This window comes from Heterodontus francisci, chromosome 13, assembly GCF_036365525.1.
Source record: "Heterodontus francisci isolate sHetFra1 chromosome 13, sHetFra1.hap1, whole genome shotgun sequence".
In the NCBI taxonomy this organism is placed as follows: Eukaryota; Metazoa; Chordata; class Chondrichthyes; order Heterodontiformes; family Heterodontidae; genus Heterodontus; species Heterodontus francisci.
In genome coordinates this window covers 64,121,899-64,144,276 of record NC_090383.1, presented here as the reverse complement: position 1 = coordinate 64,144,276, position 22,378 = coordinate 64,121,899, and the positions used below count along the sequence as shown (strand labels likewise).

At 39.8% G+C, this 22,378-nt stretch overlaps 1 protein-coding gene across 5 annotated transcripts in view; it reads right to left on the bottom strand.

Annotated features, from left to right (window-relative positions):
* Nucleotides 1-369: 369 nt before the first annotated feature.
* The window catches only part of LOC137376403 (serine/threonine-protein phosphatase 4 regulatory subunit 3), a 79,923-nt gene continuing 57,914 nt past the window's right edge, over nucleotides 370-22,378 (bottom strand). For 2 of the 5 annotated variants that reach the window (XM_068044896.1, XM_068044897.1), the window contains 7 exons: nucleotides 21,955-21,999; nucleotides 19,838-19,996; nucleotides 13,377-13,546; nucleotides 13,074-13,216; nucleotides 10,199-10,386; nucleotides 4,072-4,277; nucleotides 371-3,558 (listed from right to left, as the gene is read on the bottom strand). In XM_068044896.1, the coding sequence (XP_067900997.1) occupies nucleotides 3,463-3,558; nucleotides 4,072-4,277; nucleotides 10,199-10,386; nucleotides 13,074-13,216; nucleotides 13,377-13,546; nucleotides 19,838-19,996; nucleotides 21,955-21,999 (1,007 nt within the window). In that variant the 3' untranslated portion in view covers nucleotides 371-3,462. Of the gene's footprint in view, nucleotides 3,559-4,071; nucleotides 4,278-10,198; nucleotides 10,387-10,430; nucleotides 10,709-13,073; nucleotides 13,217-13,376; nucleotides 13,547-19,837; nucleotides 19,997-21,954; nucleotides 22,000-22,378 lie in introns of those variants that run through there. The other 3 variants (XM_068044899.1, XM_068044895.1, XM_068044898.1) reach the window with 3 other exon arrangements.

Here is a 22,378-nt window from a genome sequence, read left to right as displayed (position 1 = left end):
TAACTAAACATCCATAGGGAAAAGTCTGAATCTCTCCTTGATCCCTAAAATGTTCAAGCAACAGCTCTCAATATATCAAACACTGACCTGTCAGATTCTATAAATATCATACCTTTGGCCCCACTAAGACTGCCATCAGTAAGACCATAAAAGAACTTACTTAGAAATTGTTGGGTATACTTATCCTTATGACAAATCTCAAAATAAATGAAAGCTTCCTAGCAAGTACCTTCTGCACCATGCAGATACATTTTCAAACATTTGAAATGTAACAGGCAACTCAGACATTGAAACATTTTGAAGTAATGAGTCTTTCAGATGTTTATGAAACAATTTACTCTTAATTCCTCACTCATTAAAAACGGGTGTCAAGTAGTACAGTGAAAATTTTAACAAATGTTTTAAATTATTTTTAATTTAATAAAAAAATCCCTATAATTTAGATTGGCATTGTGACAGCAAGAGCAATAAAATCATTTAACTAGGAATAATCAAAAGGTAATTCTAAAAAGATAGCACTATAATACAATATCCCAAAACAATTACAGGTACTTGGGCTAACACTTGGAGGTTAATTGGATTATGCACAACATTTTATGAAATAAAACAAAAACATAACTAAAATTTTAAATCACTGCTCAAAATTTGATAACTTGATTTATTTCAACAGGACAAAGTACAAAAGTAAGCCATGCTCACAAAATCCCTCCAATAAAGTGCAGCGATGGTGAAAAATCAGTTTAATAAGTGTTGGAATATAATGGGATGCAGTGCTCTCAGCCTTTAGAATCGATCCAAATTGTAAAGTGCTAAGAGTGAGAAATATTTCAGTAAGTGCAGCCAGAAAATGGGAATTCGGATTTTTCTCTTTCTTCAACTTGCCACATTATCTTGAGCTACTGTATTACTACTTAAAGGAGTTGGAAATGCATTTTAGTTTTATGGACTAATTATAATCAACAGTTTAAGTGGAGACATTTCTAATGTCAGGTTTACAGTGTGAAGGCTAACTTGATGAGTGACTATTAAACTGCTGCTTACAGCAATGCATCCACTAGTTGAGAACCTGTAGCACGTGTCAAGAATGCAGCAAGTGTTTGGGGATTATTTCAATTGGGATATGGGGCTAAAGTGCATTACCTAAATGATAGCTCAAATATTCTACAATGTCTGAAAAGTGAAAGGATGTTGCCCATCACTGGACAAATTCAACTGATGTCAATAGACTATGATTCAAAGGCTAAATACAGAGGGATACACATTAACAAACAAGTTAAAATTTATTCGTGTAACTGAATATAAAAATGCCAAATTTAAATAAAAATTCATATTCTTGGCTTATCAAAGAATTGCTTGAAATAAAAAGTAAAAGCAAAAGCCCTAAAATTGCTTAATTGGTAAACAAATTAAAAGTCTCTCTCTGGTATTTAATTTACAAAGATAGCAACAGTTGATCAACATCCCTTTCATTTCGAAATTAACTAGTTATAAAAGTATATTTGGTAGGGTGCAGGTAGTGTGTAGATTCAAGCTCCTGATATACTACATGAACATTTGGTACAGTCCATGTAAAATCAAATTTGAGGGAGGAATGTTCATGCAGTTCTGCATAGTTTAAAAGTGAAACTCTCATTTCTGAAGGTATATCTTCCAAAGTTAAATATACTGAATGACAGCAGCGTGGAAGAAAGGAGACCTAAATATATGGTAATCAGACACTTGCATAACATCACTCCATAAAAGACAGACATTTAAATAAGCCAAATGACAACTGAAAATTAACTTTGATTAGCATGAACACATTTAGTTGCTGCTTTGGTTTATTTTAAAACATTGTGCATAATCCTATAAATAAAACTAAACGTCCTAACAGTCCAATTGATCAATTAATTGATTCAGTTTACAATTCAGCACCATTAAAAAAGTCTGTTACCTTTACCAGAAAATAGACACAACAGCATTATGTTTATGGAATTACAGGGTCACATTTTAATTCCTGAATCTTACATTGCCTCATTAATATCAACACATGTATACAAACAGTGTAAAATAACAGTTACAGTGGCAGTTATTCATCCATACAAAATAAACTTCTGTTTTATGGAAAAAAACTATACTTCATATCTACATGACAGACAGCCCACTTTTTCCAAAGAATGTTTAAGTTGAGCTACAAAACCTCCAAAATACCAAGGGACGCAGATGACCTCAAAAAAAAAAGTTTAAAAAGTTTTGATTTCAGTTGTAACACACTCAGGTTTCTCTCAGATTGACAGCTGGCTATTTGGCTACAGCTGGTATAACAACCGGCGTTAACCACTGCATTAAAAATTATCTGGAACACCAAACTGTGCAATAAAAGCAACTGGAACCTAACTTGAGCCTTGTACTGTGCTGGAATATTAATTACTTCTGCACAGAGACAACTGTAGCTGACAGGGCAAAGGCAGACTAGTTAAGATTCATGTTTTGTTGTGGCTTTCAGTTAAACTCCCCAGCATTAAGATCAGTCAGCTGTTAAAATTAGTGTTCCCTAAAAGTAACTTATCGACCAGTTATAATGAAATGTTAACCTGCAATACAATACCCAAAAATATACATAAAAATCAGATTGGGATAAAATTTTATTTTTTAAGTGGCATACTTGGCCTGGGGAACTGCCACAATGTACAACCTGTAGATGAGATAAAAGGAACAGTTTTGCTCATGAGCCACTCTTGCAGCAGTCACCAGCTTTTATACACAGGCTTGTGAAACAGTCTATTTGTAGTACAGTACTTGACTGAGGTGCATATTCTTCTGTGCTTTTCCAACCATTTTGATTAGAAAATGCTTAACAGGCCCAGTGGATGCCCAAAGATCCAGTGAACATGATGGCAATCTCATCATTATGGTCCCAGTTGTAGGTTGAGATTCTTCTGCTTAGAAAGATACTGGCAGGTTTCCTTTCCCCCAATTTAAAACTTGGAATTGGAGGCAAACAAAAAACAAGGATGAGGATAAACACATGGGACAGCACCTAATTCATTTCAGACTGCAAGGGTCTCCAAGTGATATTATATGCCTATCCCAGTTTTGGTTTCCTGGCAAAGAACTCCAAAACATCATTTTTGTGCAGCTCCTGCTTCCTTGCTCAAGCTTTCCCTAACCCACCCCAAATCTGAATCTCTTCCCCATTTGGGAAACTGTCAATCAGGCTCCAAATTACTAACTGCTAGCCCTGCCAGCTGATTGGCCGGTTTTCCTTTCCAAGTTTGTTCCAGAGAGATCCAGTTCCTCAGTGGCATGTTGCTGCCACAGAGAACTCAAGCCCTCCAGTTGAAACATTGGCACACTGTTTGCTACTCCTTGTGTTGCATCTTCTGTTTCCACAGTGAAGCAGCCATTCCTGATTCAGACCCTTAGCTTATGGAACTGATGCACCATTGTATCAGACCCCAAAGTAAGCCATCTGTGTGTCAATTATGAGCCTAGCCGAGGTCGTTTCCTTGGTGATGCTTCCTCCTCCTCCTCCTCCTCCTCATCATCAGGATAATCTACAAGACCCACTAGACCTCCCTGGAGAAATTCAGAAAAAAAAAAAGAGATAAGCATGTAGTTTTCCTATCAACAATACATTAGAGCATCACAATCAAGCATATAATTCAAAGTAGATAATTTGCACCCAATCTAAATTGCAAGACATAAACCTACACCAACCAGGGCTTTTATCACTACATCGGTCAAAACATTTGTTTGAAATAGTTCAAGATTAAAAACAAGGTTAAATGACACCACCATTTTAACACCTCATTCAGATTTACTTCAACACACTGCCTTCATTTATTATTAGAGCTAGTCAGGGCAGGTTTATTTCTAATAAAACAATGCCACCAAAGAGTAGTCTACTGGGTGCTTTTTGCTTAAATTTGGCAACAGTTAAAATTATTGCATCCAACTAAAAGCAAACTGAGGATTTCAAATATCAAAGCCTAGAAGTCATCAGATTCCAAAATAATACGTTAAAAAAAATTAAAAAGCATTGCAATAGACTGACTTGAAGCAGATGTTTGAACACAAGATAATCCAAACCTTTGTTGTCACTGCAGTAGATGAATTGATATGCCTTGAGGAAGAACTAGAGGAAGTGGCTGGAGCTGTCTGAGCTGCCGTTGATTTATTGTTGGTGCCATTTGTTCCATTTGCTGCACCAGATGCACAGGTATGTGAAAATGTAAATTTGAAGCTGGGACTCGAGGAACGCTTTGGAAGGTTTTCCTTGTCCTCACTTTCTTTAACTATGAAAGAAAACATTTATGGGCTCAGACTACACCAAATTCAGATGGTAGTATCAGTTAACCTAGAGTCTTTTGTCTTATACCTTAGCACCTATATTGAGAATGGCACACTACCAAGTTATGTTACCCTGCTTCCATCACCTTCTGGAAAAAGCAATAATTCCACACAGGTATGCCTATACACATGCAGAGTTGCACTCAAAGGCAACTTACGCCAGTAAAATGATTGTTAGAACACAGGAAGTGGCTTTTTCTCAACAAGAACGTAAAATTAAGATGCTTTTAAAAATATTAAAAGGCCTGATAAACACCAGCTTTGTATTGCAGCTGGTATGAAGCTGAAGCAATGAGTTAGCAAAATCAAAGCCCATGTGTTAAAGGAACAGTGGCAGCATGGATACAAAGTCAGCGAAGTGAAGTGATGGGAGTAATGGTGAATGGCTGTATTTCAGACTTGAAAAGTATAAAGTTGTGTCTCCCAGGGATCAGTATTAAGACCACTTCTCTTTTTGAGCTGGACTTGAGTATAACGAACAGAGTTTCAAAGTTTGCACATGATAAAATTTGGAAATGTAGCAAGCAGTGAGGTAGATAGAAGAACATTGCCCTTTTCACCAGTCTGACATATAGCAAATGAAATGTTGTGCACAAGTGTGAAGTGATGCTTTGAAGAATGAGGAAAAGCAATATAAACTTAATGCTATTTAAGTGGGTACAAGAATAGACTCATCTGGGGGTTCATGTACACAAATCTTTAACCCTAGGGTAAGTTGATAAAGCTGCTTAAAAAAAGTAATCATTGGCTTTATAAATACAGGCAGAGTACAAAAGTAAGGAATAAAAACAAGAAATGCTGGAACCACTCAGCAGGTCTGGCAGCATCTGTGGAAAGAGAAGCAGAGTTAACATTTCGGGTCAGTGGCCCTTCATCGGAACTGGGAAAACTGAACAAACCAAGATGAAATGAAATAAATGCAAAAAAAAGATTGTAAAAAACGTTAAAAAATGGGGGAAAAAAAAAGAAAAAATAACTAAAAATGAAAGTAAAATGGGGGGCTGTCATGCTCTGAAATTTTTGAACTCAATGTTCAGCCCGGCAGGCTGTAGTGTGCCTAATCGGTAAATGAGATGCTGTTCCTCGAGCTTGCGTTGATGTTCACTGGAACACTGCAGCAATCCCAGGACAGAGATGTGAGCATGAGAGCAGGGGGGAGTGTTGAAATGGCAAGCAACCGGAAGCTCAGGGTCCTGCTTGCGGACTGAGCGGAGATGTTCCGCAAAGCGGTCACCCAGTCTGCGCTTAGTCTCCCCAATGTAGAGGAGACCACATTGTGAGCAGCGAATACAGTATACTACATTGAAAGAAGTACAAGTAAATCACTGCTTCACCTGAAAGGAGTGTTTGGGGCCTGGGATAGTGAGGAGAGAGGAGGTAAATGGGCAGGTATTACACCTCCTGCGATTGCAGGGGAAGATGCCCTGGGACGGGGACGAGGTGGTGGGGGTAATGGAGGAGTGGACCAGGGTGTCGCGGAGGGAACGATCCCTTCGGAATGCTGACAGGGGAAGGGAGGGGGAAGATGTGACTGGTAGTGGCATCACGCTGGAGGTGGCGGAAATGGCGGAGGATGATCCTTTGGATATGGAGGCTGGTGGGGTGAAAAGTGAGGACAAGGGGAACCCTGTCACGGTTCTGGGAGGGAGGGGAAGGGGTGAGGGTAGAGGTGCGGGGAATGGGTCGGACACGGTTGAGGGCCCTGTCAACCACAGTGGGGGGAAATCCTCGGTTGAGGAAAAAGGAGGGCATATCAGAAGCACAGTCATGGAAGGTAGCATCATCAGAGCAGATGCGTCGGAGACGGAGAAACTGGGAGAATGGAATGGAGTCCTTACAGGAGGTAGCGTGTGAAGAAGTGTAGTCGAGGTAGTCCAGTTCCGATGAAGGGTCACTGACCCGAAACATTAACTCTGCTTCTCTTTCCACAGATGCTGCCAGACCTGCTGAGTGGTTCCAGCATTTCTCGTTTTTATTTCAGATTTCCAGCATCCGCAGTATTTTGCTTTTATTTTACAGAAGTAAGGAAGTTACACTAAACAGTTCTAAATCACCAGTTTGGCCTCAACAAGGCTGTTGCATTCAATTCTGGGCACCACGTTTTAGAAAGGATGTCAAGACCTTGGAGATGGTACCGAGGAGATTCAGCAGAATGATGAGAAAGTGCTGGGAATACTCAGCAGGTCTGGCAGCATCTGTGGAGAAAGTTAATGTTTCAGGTTTATGACCCATAAAAGGTCACAGATCTGAAACGTTAACTGTTTCTCTCTGCACAGATGCTGCCAGACCAGCCGGGTATTTCTAGCATTTTGTTTTCATTTCAGATTTCCAGCATCTGCAGTATTTTGCTCTTATTCATCAGAATGGTACTAGACATGAGGGAATTCAGTTATATGGAGAGATTATAGAAGCTGGGATTGTATTCCTTAAAGCAGAGAGGGTCAAGGAGAAATTTAATAGAGGTGCTCAAGATTATAAGGGGTTTTGATGAAGTAAAGACAAACCTTATCTTAATATACCTTAAGTGCACTGTATACACCGAAGAATGAAATGAACCACAGTTCCAACAGTTCCAACAGTTGGCAAACATTCAGGTGATTCACACCCCTAGTATCAATTTCAGCATCCAACTGAGACTTAGGCATCAGTAACCAGACGATACAGATTTAAGATAGTTGGCAAAGGGGAGATGAGGAGTAGCAAGTTATGATCTGGAATCTCTTGCCAGTAAGGGCGGTGGAAGGAGATTCAGCAGCTTCAAAGAGGCGGACCAGGCACAATGGGCTGTCACATTCCAAGGCTCTCCCGAAACAACCAGTGTGAAACATGACAGGCTACCCTTAAACTATTTATACCATATCAGTGTATCGCAAGATCTACATTGTAACTAGCCCAACAAAGAGATGAGTGAAATTTCAATCTTACGTTGCCAAGTTCCACAAATAAAACTTTCCCTGAATTAAAAAGATAAACTGAAAGTTGCAAGTACAGATAAGCAGAGTTTAAATGCCAAACTCCTCTGGGGAGGGCAGGAGTGAAAGAAAAATAGAAGCTTTACACCATTTACATGTAGCTTCCCAAGTTCTGTTTGTTTGAACAAGGCTGGAATCTCAGAATCACAGAATAATACAGTGTAGAAGAGGCCCTTCGGCCCATCGAGTCTGCACCGATGCATTAAAACACCTGACCTGTCTACCTAATCCCATTTGCCAGCACTTGGCCCATAGCCTTGAATGTCATGACATGCCAAGTGCTCATCCAGGTACTTTTTAAAGGATGTGAGGCAACCTGCCTCGACCACACCCCCAGGCAGGGCATTCCAGACCGTCACCACCCTCTGAGTAAAAAAGTTCTTCCTCAAATCCCCCTTAAACCTCCCGCCCCTCACCTTAAACTTGTGACCCCTCGTAACTGACCCTTCAACTAAGGAGAACAGCTTCTCCCTATCCACCCTGTCCATGCCCCTCATAATCTTGTACACCTCGATCAGGTCACCCCTCAGTCTTCTCTGCTCCAGTGAAAACAACCCAAGCCTATCCAACCTCTCTTCATAGCTTAAATGTTCCATCCCAGGCAACATCCTGGTGAATCGCCTCTGCACCCCCTCCAATCACATCCTTCCTATAATGTGGTGACCAGAATTGCACACAGTACTCCAGCTGTGGCCTTAACAAAGTTCTATACAACTCCAACATGACCTCCCTGCTTTTGTAATCTATGCCTCGATTGATAAAGGCAAGTGTTCCATATGCCTTTTTCACCACCCTATTAACCTGCCCTTCTGCCTTCAGAGATCTATGGACAAACACGCCAAGGTCCATTTGTTCCTCGGAACTTCTCAGTGTCAGGCCAGTCACTGAATACTTCCGCGTCACATTACTCCTTCCAAAGTGCATCAGCTCACACTTTTCAGCGTTAAATTCCATCTGCCACTTTTCTGCCCATTTGACCATCCCGTCTATATCTTCCTGTAATCCAAGACACTCCACCTCACGGTTAACCACTCAGCCAATCTTTGTCATTTATATAAACGACATAGATGACTAACAATAGGGGACCCAGCACAGATCCCTGCGGTAAGCCACTGGACACTGGCTTCCAGTCACTAAAACAGCCATCTGTCATCACTCTGTCTCCTACAGCTAAGCCAATTTTGAATCCACCTTATCAAGTTACCTTGTATCCCATGTGCATTTGCTTTCTTGATAAGTCTCCCATGTGGGACCTTGTCAAAGGCTTTGCTGAAATCTATGTAAACTACATCAACTGCACTACCCTCATCTACACACCTGGTCAAATGCTCAAAAAATTCAATCAAATTTGTTAGGCATGACCTCCCTCTGACAAAGCCATGCTGACTATTCCTAATCAAATTTTGCCTCTCCAAGTGGAGATAGATTCTCTCCTTCAGAATTTTCTCCAATAGTTTCCCTACCACTGACGTGAGACTCACTGGTCTATAGTTCCCTGGCTTATCTCTACAACATTTCTTAAATAGTGGGACCACATTAGCTGTTCTCCAGTCCTCTGGCACCTCCCCCGTGGCCAGAGAGGAATTAAAAATTAGGGTCAGAGCCCCTGCAATCTCCACCCTCTCCTCCCACAGCATCCTGGGACACAAATCACCCAGACCTGGAGATTTGTCCACTTTTAAGCCTTCCAAAACCTCCAATACCTTGTCACTCCCTATGACAATTTGCTCAAGAACCTCAGTCTCTGTCTCTAAGTTCCATATCTACATCCTCTTTCTCTTGGGTGAAGACAGATGTGAAGTATTCGTTCAACACCCTACCAATGTCCTCTGGCTCCACCCACAAATTTCCCCCTTGGTCCCTAACGGGTTCTGCTCTTTCCCTGGTTATCCTCTTGCCATTGATATACTTATAGAATATCTTGGGATTTTCCATACTTTTACCAGCCAGAGCTTTCTCATATCCCCTCTTTGCTCTCCTAATTGCTTTGTTAAGCTCCATCCTACACTTTCTGTACTCCACCAATGGTTCCATTGATTTGCTCTCCTTGTATTTGCTAAAAGCCTCTCTTTTCCTTCTCATCTAATGGTTCACACAACGAATAACCCAAAAGATTGTTTTTAAATCTGTGAGTAATTAATTACCATGGAGATTCCACTTTAAATCACAGCACAGGTAATATTTCTACAACTTCAATTTAATCAAAAATGCATTAATGGTTATTCAATCAGAGATCAAAGTTTTAAAAAGGGATGAAATACTAAACACAGGCTATAACACCTCATAAGCAAATACATAAAGTACAACAAAATGCATCACTATCAAAAAGGTTAGGGCAGCAGTGGTTTTTGCCCCAAATTTAAAATACGTATTTTGAATTTAGAATATTCTATATTGGTGTATATATAGACATCATAATGAATGAACTTTTCCAACTACATAAACATTCCCAAAAAAATCTACACAGTAACAGTTTCTCAGATCATATTAAAAAAATGTAGTTTGGAAGTCAAGGACACTCCAATGATTTAATATCCAGAATTTATATACAAAATTTGCATATATGCAAGTAGTTTGCTCAATTCTATACCATTAAGCATATATGGATGTTGACAGGCTGACAGAAGACAAAGTTATTCACAGTAAAATGCAGAGCTGCTTACATTAAATACTGGTTGAAAATTGAGGTCTCAATACTGATACAGCTATAAATTGCTCACTGACAACATGCAAAGCCAAAGGCCAGCCATCTGGAAACTAAGGTAGTTTAAGTGCACATGGGAGCAGCATATGAACCACCCTTTTTGCTTGGTACTGGAAGCATTCAGCAGATATTTAAACTCAAGTACAGTACTAACTAAAATGCACTGCCAAAGTGCTGAAAATTACTGTACCCTTTTTAGTCTCCAGAAATTTCCCATAACTGTCTGGATAGTCATCCTCAGATTTGGATTTCTCTACATGTGGTACTAGAGCTTCTCCTTCCTCCTCCTCCTCATCCTCATTAAACCACATTTCCTCATCTTCCTCCAATGCTCGTGCATCCCTCCGGTACCGATTATTACGCAATATGGATGGTACACTTAATTGAAAAACACAATACAAACCATTAGTCAGCAAGTTCTACCATAGTCCAAAAACGCCAACTGGAATGCTGAATTTTTCAACTTCCAAACTGAGGTAGTTACATATTTGTTTATAGACAGACATAATTACAATTATCAGCTAACCTGAGTTATGCAAACTGTCAAGCCCCAATTTTACTCCACGTACAATCATTTTCTCCTCCTCTTCCCTCCTTGTTCCCTTCTCCAGAAGATGCTGATCCTCACTTGTGGCTTGGCTTTGTGGATGGCTGCAGCCGTCCGACACATTGCCCAAGTAGTCATACTTCATGCATGAACCTAAATAGTGTACGTTGGCAAACATTCTATTACAGGAGGCATCAGAGCCAAGCTGATCCTTGGCTCACCTGATCTTGACACGCAAGCACTTTGTAGCTTAAATTCATAAGTAGATTTAGGAGCACAAATTCTTGCTGCCCTGGCATGGAAGCCAATTGAAACATTCCATAGTTGATACTGCTGAAATCAATTACTACAACTGGGAAAATCAAAATGTGGAACTTTCTGGTTTGCCTGGTTGAGCGCTGCATGAGACTGCATGAACTACCCAATGAAGAAAATACCAACACTGCCAAGTTTGTTTAAATACTTTATATAATTTCTCTTAATCATAATGTATACAAACAAGTTTCTTTTAAAAAAACATTATATCCAGTAAAACAATTACCCAAACAAATGCAAACCAACACTTGTCACTTTCTTTGGAAAACTATTAACATGTTGAAGTGCAAAAGTATTATGCTCATTTCTTTACTGGGTTTACTTTACGGTGAAAGTTCCCTTCCATTGCCAATAGTTTGGTTCAAATTTCAGTGCAGCAGTTTCTGTAGACTAGTAGCTGGCATTCATAGCCAAAAACAGCTCCCGAAAGCAGAACAGTAAACAGACGGAGCTGGTACATAAGCAAGTTCTGCCATAAACTAAATTAAGCAAATGCATTGTGAAAGGGAATTTAGTTTTATCTCAGCCAGGATCTGCATTTAATCCTGATGAAAATACTTTACCTTACAAAGAAACAGAAACTACTCCCTAATTGAAAATTTTCAATCAAACTAGCACAATAACCCATTGCCCTCTGTCAGTAGAATAGTAAAAACTTACTGATGTCACTGTACCACATATTGCTTGCTATTTGGAACCAAGCTGTTGGTAGCTTAGTGTACTTAACATCTTATACAGTCATTTAATAGCAGTACAATTTTATTACCAATTCAAAACTGTGGAACAATAAGCCAAAAAAGCAATCACCAGTGCCAATCAATTGTAATTATGCTAATGCAAATAGTTTAAAATTGCAAATTACAGGTTTTCATTGTAATCTTGGATAAATCAGTACCTGCAATTAAATTACAACACCTTAGATACCAAAAACAAACTGTATTTACACTTAACATTTAAGTACAATATATAAAATCCAAAAAGCTCAACTAACCTACATACAAATATCTTTGGCCTCCTTATCTCGAGAGACAATGGATAAGCGCCTGGAGGTGGTCAGTGGTTTATGAAGCAGCGCCTGGAGTGGCTATAAAGGCCAATTCTAGAGTGACAGGCTCTTCCACAGGTGCTGCAGAGAAATTTGTTTGTCGGGGCTGTTGCACAGTTGGCTCTCCCCTTGCACTTCTGTCTTTTTTCCTGCCAACTACTAAGTCTCTTCAACTCGCCACACTTTAGCCCCATCTTTATGGCTGCCCGTCAACTCTGGCGAACGCTGGCAACTGACTCCCACGACTTGTGATCAATGTCACAGGATTTCATGTCGCGTTTGCAGACGTCTTTAAAGCGGATGCTCAATTTAATAGCTATGCTCAATTCAGAAGTTTTTCAGGTTTAAATATTTAATCTCGTTCTAGCTCCAATTTAGCTGCAGATTAGAAAATTATACTCTATTTTGCCCTGTTTACTCCTCACCCCGTCAGATTACAGACCGACTACATCAATAGGAATGGTGCACTGACTCTCCAATGAACAAAATGATAGTTAGCAATTCAAAAAAATTAGAAACCAATTTCTAAGTATTCTGTTTGTACGTATTGTTACAGAGGTACTTTTAATTACTGGTTAGTAGCTACTTACAGGATGCCAATCAAGCATCAGTATTGTGTATAGATTTAATTGGCAATTTGACAAAAACACAAAAATGCTCACTGTGCAGCCAGCAGGATCACTGAAGTTGGGAACAGCCCACAGGGAGCTGTGAGCTAGCGAAAAATATCTGCCACTGTGACATGCAGTAATCTGATAGTGGGACTGGCAATGGTTGCTCATCTCTCCATGTAATACCCACAATTGGTGTCAGGGCCCCCAGAGTTAAACACCCTGCACAAATTCCTGAGGTCCTTGTTCCTACTCTCAGCTTCTTCCCATGCCAAGTTTGAATTTTGTTCTACTCCGCATCAGATCAGTGATCAAATTAGTTTGAATTCCTTAAAACTAACATTTCATTACATGCTAAACTACAATAAGGCTAATCTTTTTGAATATATACTGTTTGCTCTCATATAAACCACATGCTACAGTAAAAACAATCCTGCTGAATTTAAATGTTTAATTTTTAGATTCAATAGATTTCAAAAGTGACCTGTGAAGCTCAATTACCACAGTCAAACATACAATGCTTAGGAACTTCAATTAATTATCCTACCTGTTTAGTTTCTGATTTTGAAGTCTATCCCTTTCCTGCTCATATCTCAGCTTCAGTCCTTTAAACGTTTGCACATATTCTATGTGTTCAAGTGCTTTGTAGAAGTTGTCAACTATGTGCGTTGTAAGTGACTTGATATCCTCCTGTGGTAATGAACATTTGTAATGAAGAAATGGATAAGACACTTTTCAGAACTGTGGAAAATCACAAGTTTTAGGAAAGCTTATACAAGGGATTTTAGCTGTCTTAAATTGCATCCAAGCTGGATAAAAATTTTCTCAAATTATAAAAACAGAAACTTACCACTCTGATAAATTCAAAGAGTTCAATTATTGCGGAATTAAGTAAATTATATCTGGTTCCATTATCCAAAAAGGCATTTACAACTGGCTCAAAGAGGTTTCCTTTAGTGATGTAACGATTATAGAATTCATCCTTTAGTCCAATGATCCTCCGCATAAAACGCAGTGCGCCTGTTTTCAGAAAAAGTAACTATTTACTTAGATCTCAGTACAACTCATTAGTTTGGACCACCTACAGCAGCTGCTGCTCTTGCTCTGTGGTCAAATACTGCCATTACTGTAAAACCATCATGGACTCAAACCATCCCAAACTCATCATATGTTCATGAGCAATTCATGGACTGCATTCCAAGACAGACCACTTCCCCATCTCCAAGCATCCCTTCCAGATTTAGGCTCCATCCCACCATACTCTGCAGCTTCTCTCCCACTCTCCCTCACCAATTTCATCTCCATAAAACCCAGCATCTGCTTCCTCCATCTTCTCAACACTGAACTTCTGCTTGGCCCCATGATTACCAATATTATCTGCATCCAACAGCATTATTCTCCCTTCTTTCAAATGAATCATTCCCAAGAACACCTTTGACCCCAGCCTATCTTTTCTCTCCAAGGTTTTTGAAGGCTTTATTGCCATCCAATCACATTCAGCCTTGGACTCTCTCCAACCCAGTTTCCACGCCATGCAGTCTAAAACCATGACATCGTTGAGACCACTAGGTCACAGTCCCTCTTGAACCTCTATGCTGCTACCTACTCCATTCTCCTCCACTTCCTCCCTTCAGACCATCTTTATGCACTCCTCCCTTGTAGTTACACTCAATTACCCTAACATATACCTCAAATATTTCTCCTCCCAAGCCATATGGTTACACTAAGCTTTGGTTCCTCTCATTCATAGTTTAAAATGCTGCCCTTCAGCAACATTACCTACAAGAACAGGATCAGCTTCCACATATGCTGATGACACCAAACTCTGGCTCTGTCCTCATCAGCAACTCTAAAGCTTTTAATATACTGTGACTGCCTGCTTATCAAGTCATGAATGAGTCAGGATTTCTTTCAGCTCTACCACTAAAACAGAGACTACTCTTGACTCCCAAAGTGGCTTCAACTCAGATTCCATCAACATCTCTGGTTGCCCACTCAGGCCAACTCGTGTCTAAGAACCTTTGTGCCCTGTTCAACCTTCCAGCCAAGCTTCCTTCTCAAAATCTTCCAACAGGACCACCTTCTTTAAACTTGTTACTGCAGAAACCTTTTATCCATGCTTTCATGTCCAAGGATTGCCAACTCTAAATGCCCTGATCTCCCATATTCACAAATTTTAACTAAGCCAGAACCACACATTTTCACATGTGCTCCTCTACTCCAGATCAATATTTGCTTCCTCCACTCCAACAACTGAAACACTACCACCCTTTGGAATTTTCAACTAAAACCACTTTGCCTCACTGACTCTCCTACAGACCAAGTAAGAAGGGAGAAGAAAATAATTCCCCTGGACATAGACATAAAGCTTCTATATTAAAGAATTTACATTTTTATAGTCCTCCACAAAGCACATGCTTTTGAAATTAAATTGAGCAACGATGGCAACCAACTTGCTGTTTATAGAATTTTCTGATAATGAGATAAGTGACCTGCTTTAGTGGTTGGTTGAGTGATGTATATTCCTAGTACTGAACTGGAGAATCAGGCTAGATTGTGTTTGAATCCTAGGTTGAGAGATGAAAGATAGCAACTGAGCCAAACTGTGTGTTGGGCTATTATCATGCACCAAAGCAATATATACCAATGGTGATAAACCATGAAAACTCCCACATCATTGACATCCTATTCTTAGCTGAGCTGAGAAGAGAAAATAGAATCAGTGAGCTGATGCCACTCAACTCCTAGACTTCTGAGCTATGATCCAACAGCCTAATAAAAATTCCATCTCTAGTATATAAATACTTTGTGGGCCCCAGAACCATGTTTATCTAGAGTGCTAAACAAAATTGCAGCAGTGTTTTACCATGTATGTTTATAAACAACTGCACTTTGCATGTGCCTTGTAAATTTATTTAAGATAAAAACTGAAGTAAACATTTGCAATGTCAATGAAGGCATGAAAAGGTGCGATTATTTCAGTTTACAGCTTTCGGAACCTAGGAAGAGTAGGCCATTTAGCTCAGAGCCTGTTGTGCCATTCAACGAAACAATGGCTAATTTGCAACTCAACTTCATATACCTCAAAACCTTTGGTTAACAAAAATCTCAAACTCAGTTTTAACTAATTGATCTAGCATCAATTATCATTTGCAAGAGTGTTCCTTTGTGTGTAGAAGTGTTTCCTAAAGGTCTGGCTCTAATTTTTACACTATGCCCCAAGATGCACTCAAAACTTTACAGCACAGTAGGCAGCCATTCAGTCCATTTTGTCTGCGCCAGCCGAAAAAGAGCTCTCTAGCTTAATCCCACTTGCCAGCTCTTGATCTGTGGCCCTGTAAGTTACAGCACTTCAATGTTCAATTTTAAATATTGAGGGTTCCAGAACCATCACCACCCTCTGGGTGAAAAAAATGTTTCAAAAAATGTTATTGGGAAAATGCTAGAGACCATTATTAAGGAAGAAATAGCAGGACATTTATAAAAACAATGTAATCAAACAGTCAACATGGTTTTATGAAAGGGAAATCATGTTTGACAAATTTATTAGAATTCTTTGAGGATATAACAAGCAGAGTGGATAAAGGGGAATCAGTAGGTGTATTGTATTTGGATTTTCAGAAGGCACCACATAAAAGGTTATTGCACAAAATAAGAGCTCAGGGTATTGGGGGTAATGTGTTGGCATGGATTGAGGATTGGCATACACAAAGAAGGCAGTGAGTTGGGATCAATAGGTCTTTTTCAGGTTGGAAAGCTGTAACTAGTGGGATGCCACAAGGATCGGTCCTAAGGCCTCAACTATTTACTACCTATATTAATGACTTGCAGGAAGGGACAGAGTGTAGTGTATTTAAATTTGCTGATACAAAAATAGGTGGGAAGGCATGTTGTGATGAGGACACAAAGAATCTGCAAAAGGATATAGATAGGTTAAGTGAGTGAGCAAAAACTTGGCAGATGAAGTTCAATGTGGGAAAGTGTGAGGATATCCACTTTGATAGGAATAAAAAGGCACATTTAGATGGAGAATGACTACAAAATACTGCAGTACAGAGGGATCTGGGTGTTCTTGTACATGAAACACAAAGTTTGCATGCAGGTGCAGCAAGTAATTGGGAAGGCAAATGGAATTTTGGCCTTTATTGCTAGGGGGTTAGAGTTTAAAAATAGGGAAGTCTTGTTACAACTGTACAGGGTGTTGGTGAAGCCACACCTGGAGTACTGTGTACAGTTTTGGTCCCTGTATTTAAGGAAGGATATACTAGCATTGGAGGCAGTTCCGAAAAGGTCCACTGGGCTGATTCCTGGGATGAAGGGGTTGTCTTATCAAGAAGGGCTAAACAGGTTAGGCCTTTATTCATTGGAGTTTAGAAGAATGAGACGAGATCTTGTAGAAACATATAAGATTTTAAGGGGGCTTGACAGGGTAGAGGTTGAGAATATGTTTCCACTGATGGGGGACTCTCGAACTTGGAGACAGTTACAGAATAAGGGGGCACACATCTAAAACTGAGATGCGAAGGAATTTCTTCTGAGGATGGTGAATGTCTGGAATTCTCTACCTCAAAGTTGTGGAGGCTAGGTCACGAAATGTATTTAAGGAGGAGGTAGATAGATTTCTGAAATCTCGGGGAGTCGAGCAGTATGCAGAGCAGGCCTGAAAGAGGCCTGGGACAGATCAGCCATGATCTTATTGAACGGTGGAGCAGGCTTGAGGGGCTGAATGGCCTACTCCTGCTCCTATTTCTTACTTTCTGTAACTCCTCTAATCCTTTTGCCAATTAATTTAAATCTAAACCCTGTGGTTATTGACCTCTCTGCTAAGGGAAATAGAGTGGACAAAAAGAACCTCTCTAGGCCGCTCAATTTTGTACACCTCAATTAAATCACCCCTCAGCCTCTGCTGTTCCAAAGAAAATATCAGCCTATCCAATCTTCCCTCAGAGCTAAAATTCTCCATTCCTGGCAACATACTTTAAATGTCCCTTGTAACCTGTGCTGACATCCTTCTTGTAATGCAGTGACCAGAACTGCATGCAGTACTCTTGCTATGGCCTAGCTAATGTTTTATACACCTCTGATATAACCACCCTGTTCTTATATTCCATCTTAACCACCTTATCTACCCGCCCTGCTACCTTTAGGGATCTCCAATGTTCCTCTGCTCCTCTACACTTCTCAGTATCTCACCATTTACAGTGCATTCCTCGCCCTCCCCAAATGCATTACCCCACACTTCTGGATTAAATTTCATTTGCCACTTCTCTGCCCATCCGACAGTCCATTTATATTTTCCTGCAATTTACAGTACTCTTCCTCACCAACTCACAACCAATTTTTGTATCATCTAAATATATTAATGCCCCATATTTAATTCTAAATCATTAATATAGAACACAAAAAGCAAGGGACTTAGTAACGAGCCCTGCGGAACCCCACTGGAAACAGCCGTCGTCAAAAACATCGGTCGACCATAATCCTTTGCTTCCTGCCACGGAGTCAATATTGGATCCAACTGGCCTTGGATCCCATTGGCCCTTACTATTCCAACCAATCTGTCACGTGGTACCTTGTCAAAAGCCTTATTAAAATCCACGTAGACGACATCGAACATACTACCCTCACCAACCCTCCTTGTTACTTCCTCAAAAAATTCAAATCAAGTCAGTCAGATATTGCCTTCCCTTAAATCCTTGTTGACTGTCCTTTCTTAAACTGTGCCTTTTTAGTGAATTTATACTGTCCCTCAATTTTTCTTTCAATAATTTGCCCACCACCAAGGTTAGGCTAACTAGCCTACAATTACCCTGGCTATCCCTTCCACCCTTTTTCAAATGGAAAAGTACAATGTTAGCAGTCCTCCAGCACCATGCCTGCAGTTGGAGAGGATTGGGAAATGATGGTCTGATCCTGTATTTCCTCCCTTGCTTCTCTTGGCAGCCTGCGATACATTTCATCAGAGCATGATTTATCCACTTTCAGAAATGCAAAACTCCTGAATATTTCCTCTCACGATGCTTATACCATCCAATATTTCACTCCTCCCTTAACTAGAACATCTGCGTCATTCCCCTCTTTTGTGGAAATGGATTTAAGATACTCAAGAGCCAGGTCCACATCCTCCACCCTCACCTACAAGCGTTACCTTTTTGGTCTCTAATCCCTCCAAGGCCAATATATCCTTCCAAAGGTGTTGTGCCCAGAACTTCTCAGCATTTCAGATGTGGTTTAACCATGGCTTTGTACAGCTGTAGCCTGACTTCTTGTCCCTTGTATTATTGTCGTCCAGATATAAAGGCCAGCATTCTATCAGCCTTTTTGATAATGTTCTGCTCCCAATGATGACATTTTAATGCTCCATGTACCTGGACCCCCAAGTTTCTTTGCACTCCACTGTCTCTAGCTTTTCACCATTTAGAAAGTACCTTGTTCTATCCTTTTTAGGTACTCAGTGCAAACCCCATATTTGCCTACACTGAAATCCATTTGCTACAGTTTTGCTCACTTAATCTATCAATATAGCCTTGTAGTTTTATACTTCCATCCAGACCGTTTACAATGTCACCCATCCTTGTGTTATCAGCAAATTTGGATATGTGGCTTTCTATTCCATCTAGGTCATTAATAAATACAGTGAATGGTTGAAGCCCCAACACAGATCCTTGCGGGACACCAAACTTACAAAACTTTAGATTAAAAGAAATACACATCCCCATTATTTGTACTTTTATCAGACTTCTCTCTGAAGTTCAAGGTGCTGGTTTGTTATAGAGAACAAGGGATGATGTTGCTGTTTGGGTGAATGTTCCTGTTTTGAGACACAATAGCCTGGATTGCCCAAAGACAAAGTATGGAAGTGCACAGTCAAGTAGAACTGCCTATTTAAACTACATACAGTCTTTCAACTAAGTCTCAGAATCCACCAGCTTTATGAAGCATCTCACCCTGCTCGTCAGACCCTCATCCTAATTCCTCAGTATAGTCCTAGATGAGGCACATTTCTCACTTTCCACCTCATTTTTCACTCTTTATGGCACTCAGTGGTGTTATCAAATATCTCTACTAGAGATATTTGCCAGCTCCACTCCACCAGAACTAAGTGTGAAAACTGCTGTTCTACAGTAAAGGACGTTACCCTAGGAGATTTCCAATCCTAGTTTTAGCTGGGTTGCCTGGGTTTATTGTACGGCTTTATGTCTGCTATTCAATTCTAATAAAAGGTGATAAAATCCTGAATTAACTGTTAAAGAACATGGCAGCAAAAGACATATGTAGATTCAGTCATTAGTTTTACAAGTGTTAACTTACATAAGGCTAGAAAAGTATGTTTTGAATTCATCAGTACCAAAACCCTTCGCAGCAAATCCTTGTTCATGATGTAGTTCTTGATATGATATGTGTGATGCTCTACACAGAAAGTGAGCAACTCTAGAATCAAGGCCAATAGCTGTGCTGTCTGGAAGTTATCTAAAAAAAAATAAAGCTTTGTTATGCATTTGTAACCAACATTTTTGGTTTCTTTTTGAAAACTAGTCTGAAACAGGGGGACAGAGTGTTAAAGTGTGCTAGTAAACTGCATTTTAGCCTCTGGCACCTAAGTTCAAAATCAAGCCACGCTGATAGAATTTATGTCTTTCTTTCATATAAGTCAGGCTCCCAAAAAATAGTCTGTCTAGTCTCAATCTCAGTGGGGAATCAGTGGGCAGTCACAAAATAGGAACAGACCATAATTTAACGTCACACATTTGGTTTGGCACTCTCAACAAGCTGAAGGACACCTGCCTTCCAAATAAGCTTTATGTAGATGCAGTAGGAGATACATTTTATCTGATTAAAGAATGTATTGGGAAACTGCATATGGAGTTTCACCTTTACTTATCCTTAATGTGACCACGAGGCACTGCATGCAACAACAAAGAATAAAGTTATATTCCCACGATAGATGCCACAATTAAGTTCCCCCTCCTCCACTTTCCCAAGACATCACTCATGCAGGGGTACAGTTCCACAAATACTGGCTGCTCTCCAATACATCTTCCTTCACGAGTTTGATTAGGAAATATGGGCAGACTACTTGATTGAATTTTGAAGGGAGTGCAGGAATAGTAGAGACCTTTGAAGGTGGCAAGACAAGTTGAAAAGGCTGTTAACAAGATATGGGACCCTTGGCTTTATTAATTGGAGGAACAGAGTATAAAAGCAAGGCAGTTATGCTAAATTATAATACACTGGTTAGGCTTCAGTTGGAGTATCATGTTTAATTCTGGACACACTTTTAAGAAAAATGTCAAGGCTTAGGATAGGTGAAGAGATTTACTATAACGGTACCAGGGATGAAGGACTTCAGTTATGTGGAGAGACTGGCGAAGCTGCGGTTGTTCTGCTCAAGAACAGATAAGGTTCAGAGGAGATTTGATACATTAATAAGATGACAGTTTCCAGTGGTAGAAGGGTCATTTAACTGCAGGGCAGAGATTTCAGGAATTGGAAGAACCAGAGGTGACATGAAGAAACCTTTTCCAAAAAAAAAATCATTGCGGTGATCTGAAATGCACTGTCCGAAAAGGTGGATGGAAGCAGATTCAATAGTAACATTTGGAAGAGAATTAAATACTAAAGGGAAAAAATTTACAGGGCTATTAGGAAAGAACAGGGAAGTGGGATGAATTGAATAGCTCTACTAAAGAGCTAGTACAGGTATAATGGGCCTCCAACACAAAATGGACCTGGAACCCACTGCTATCCTATTGACATATGGATGGGTGCCACTCTGTTATGATGTGGCTACTTTACACCTTCTTCCACTAAGAAACCCATTCAATCCAAGAATGTCTCCTGATGGTTTCAGGATGGGTGCAGTTGACACCTCAGTCTGGAATGTATCCTTTTGTCCATTAAGAAACAGAGACAGTTTTTGAATGCACAGGCCAGGGCATCTTTGCAGCACACTGTCCACTTTAAAAAAAAGGAAAAGTCAATTTCAAAGAGTCCACATGAAATAAAGTTAATATCTTAAAAGTATGGAATACGAGAGGTCTTTATGGGGCATACCAGTCCTTGCCACTCAAGTACAAAATGCAAAACAGAACTCGCCTGCTTTGAAATCAATACCAGCTATACAAGTCAATGCGTTACTTGGAAAAATTACTGGAAGCAACTTTGTACAAAAATCACCCAGCAATAGAAAATGATCTTGCAGGATATATGGACGTTTTATACAGATGGTTAAGAATTGCAATTGTTAACCCACTACGTCAATAGCCATTTAGGGACACAACTGGCTTCTTCAGAAACAAAGTGACCAGTCATGAATTGCTGCAATTTTAGTATTTAAAATCCACAATGGACATATTACTAAATGAAGAGGTTATTCCATCTACATAAAATCTACCAACCCCAAGCTGAATGAATAACATGCAACTCACCAGAACAAAAAGCACTATTCCTGTTGGATCCATCTATTACTGCATCTAATAAACAAATCAAATGCAAAGGTAATGTTAAAGGCACACATTGCTAATATAGTTTAAGATTAAATTAGGAAGCCACTCAGCCAATCTTAGTTCATACATTCAGCAAGTAATCCGTATTGTAGCACATATTGTTTGTTATCCTAGTATTTTCACTTTCACTACTCTACCCAATCCTGGTCATATACTGATCACAATAAACTTGATATTGGCTCTAAATTTATATTTTATTAAATTTTACATTTCATCTCAAGGAAACACCATATTAGGAAAACGAACAAAAACTTCTATTAGTAGTAAAGCATCATTGACATTAGACTAGGATTGTAATGGGCTCTATGATCAATCTGCATGCAAATGGTTCAATCCCTAAATCATG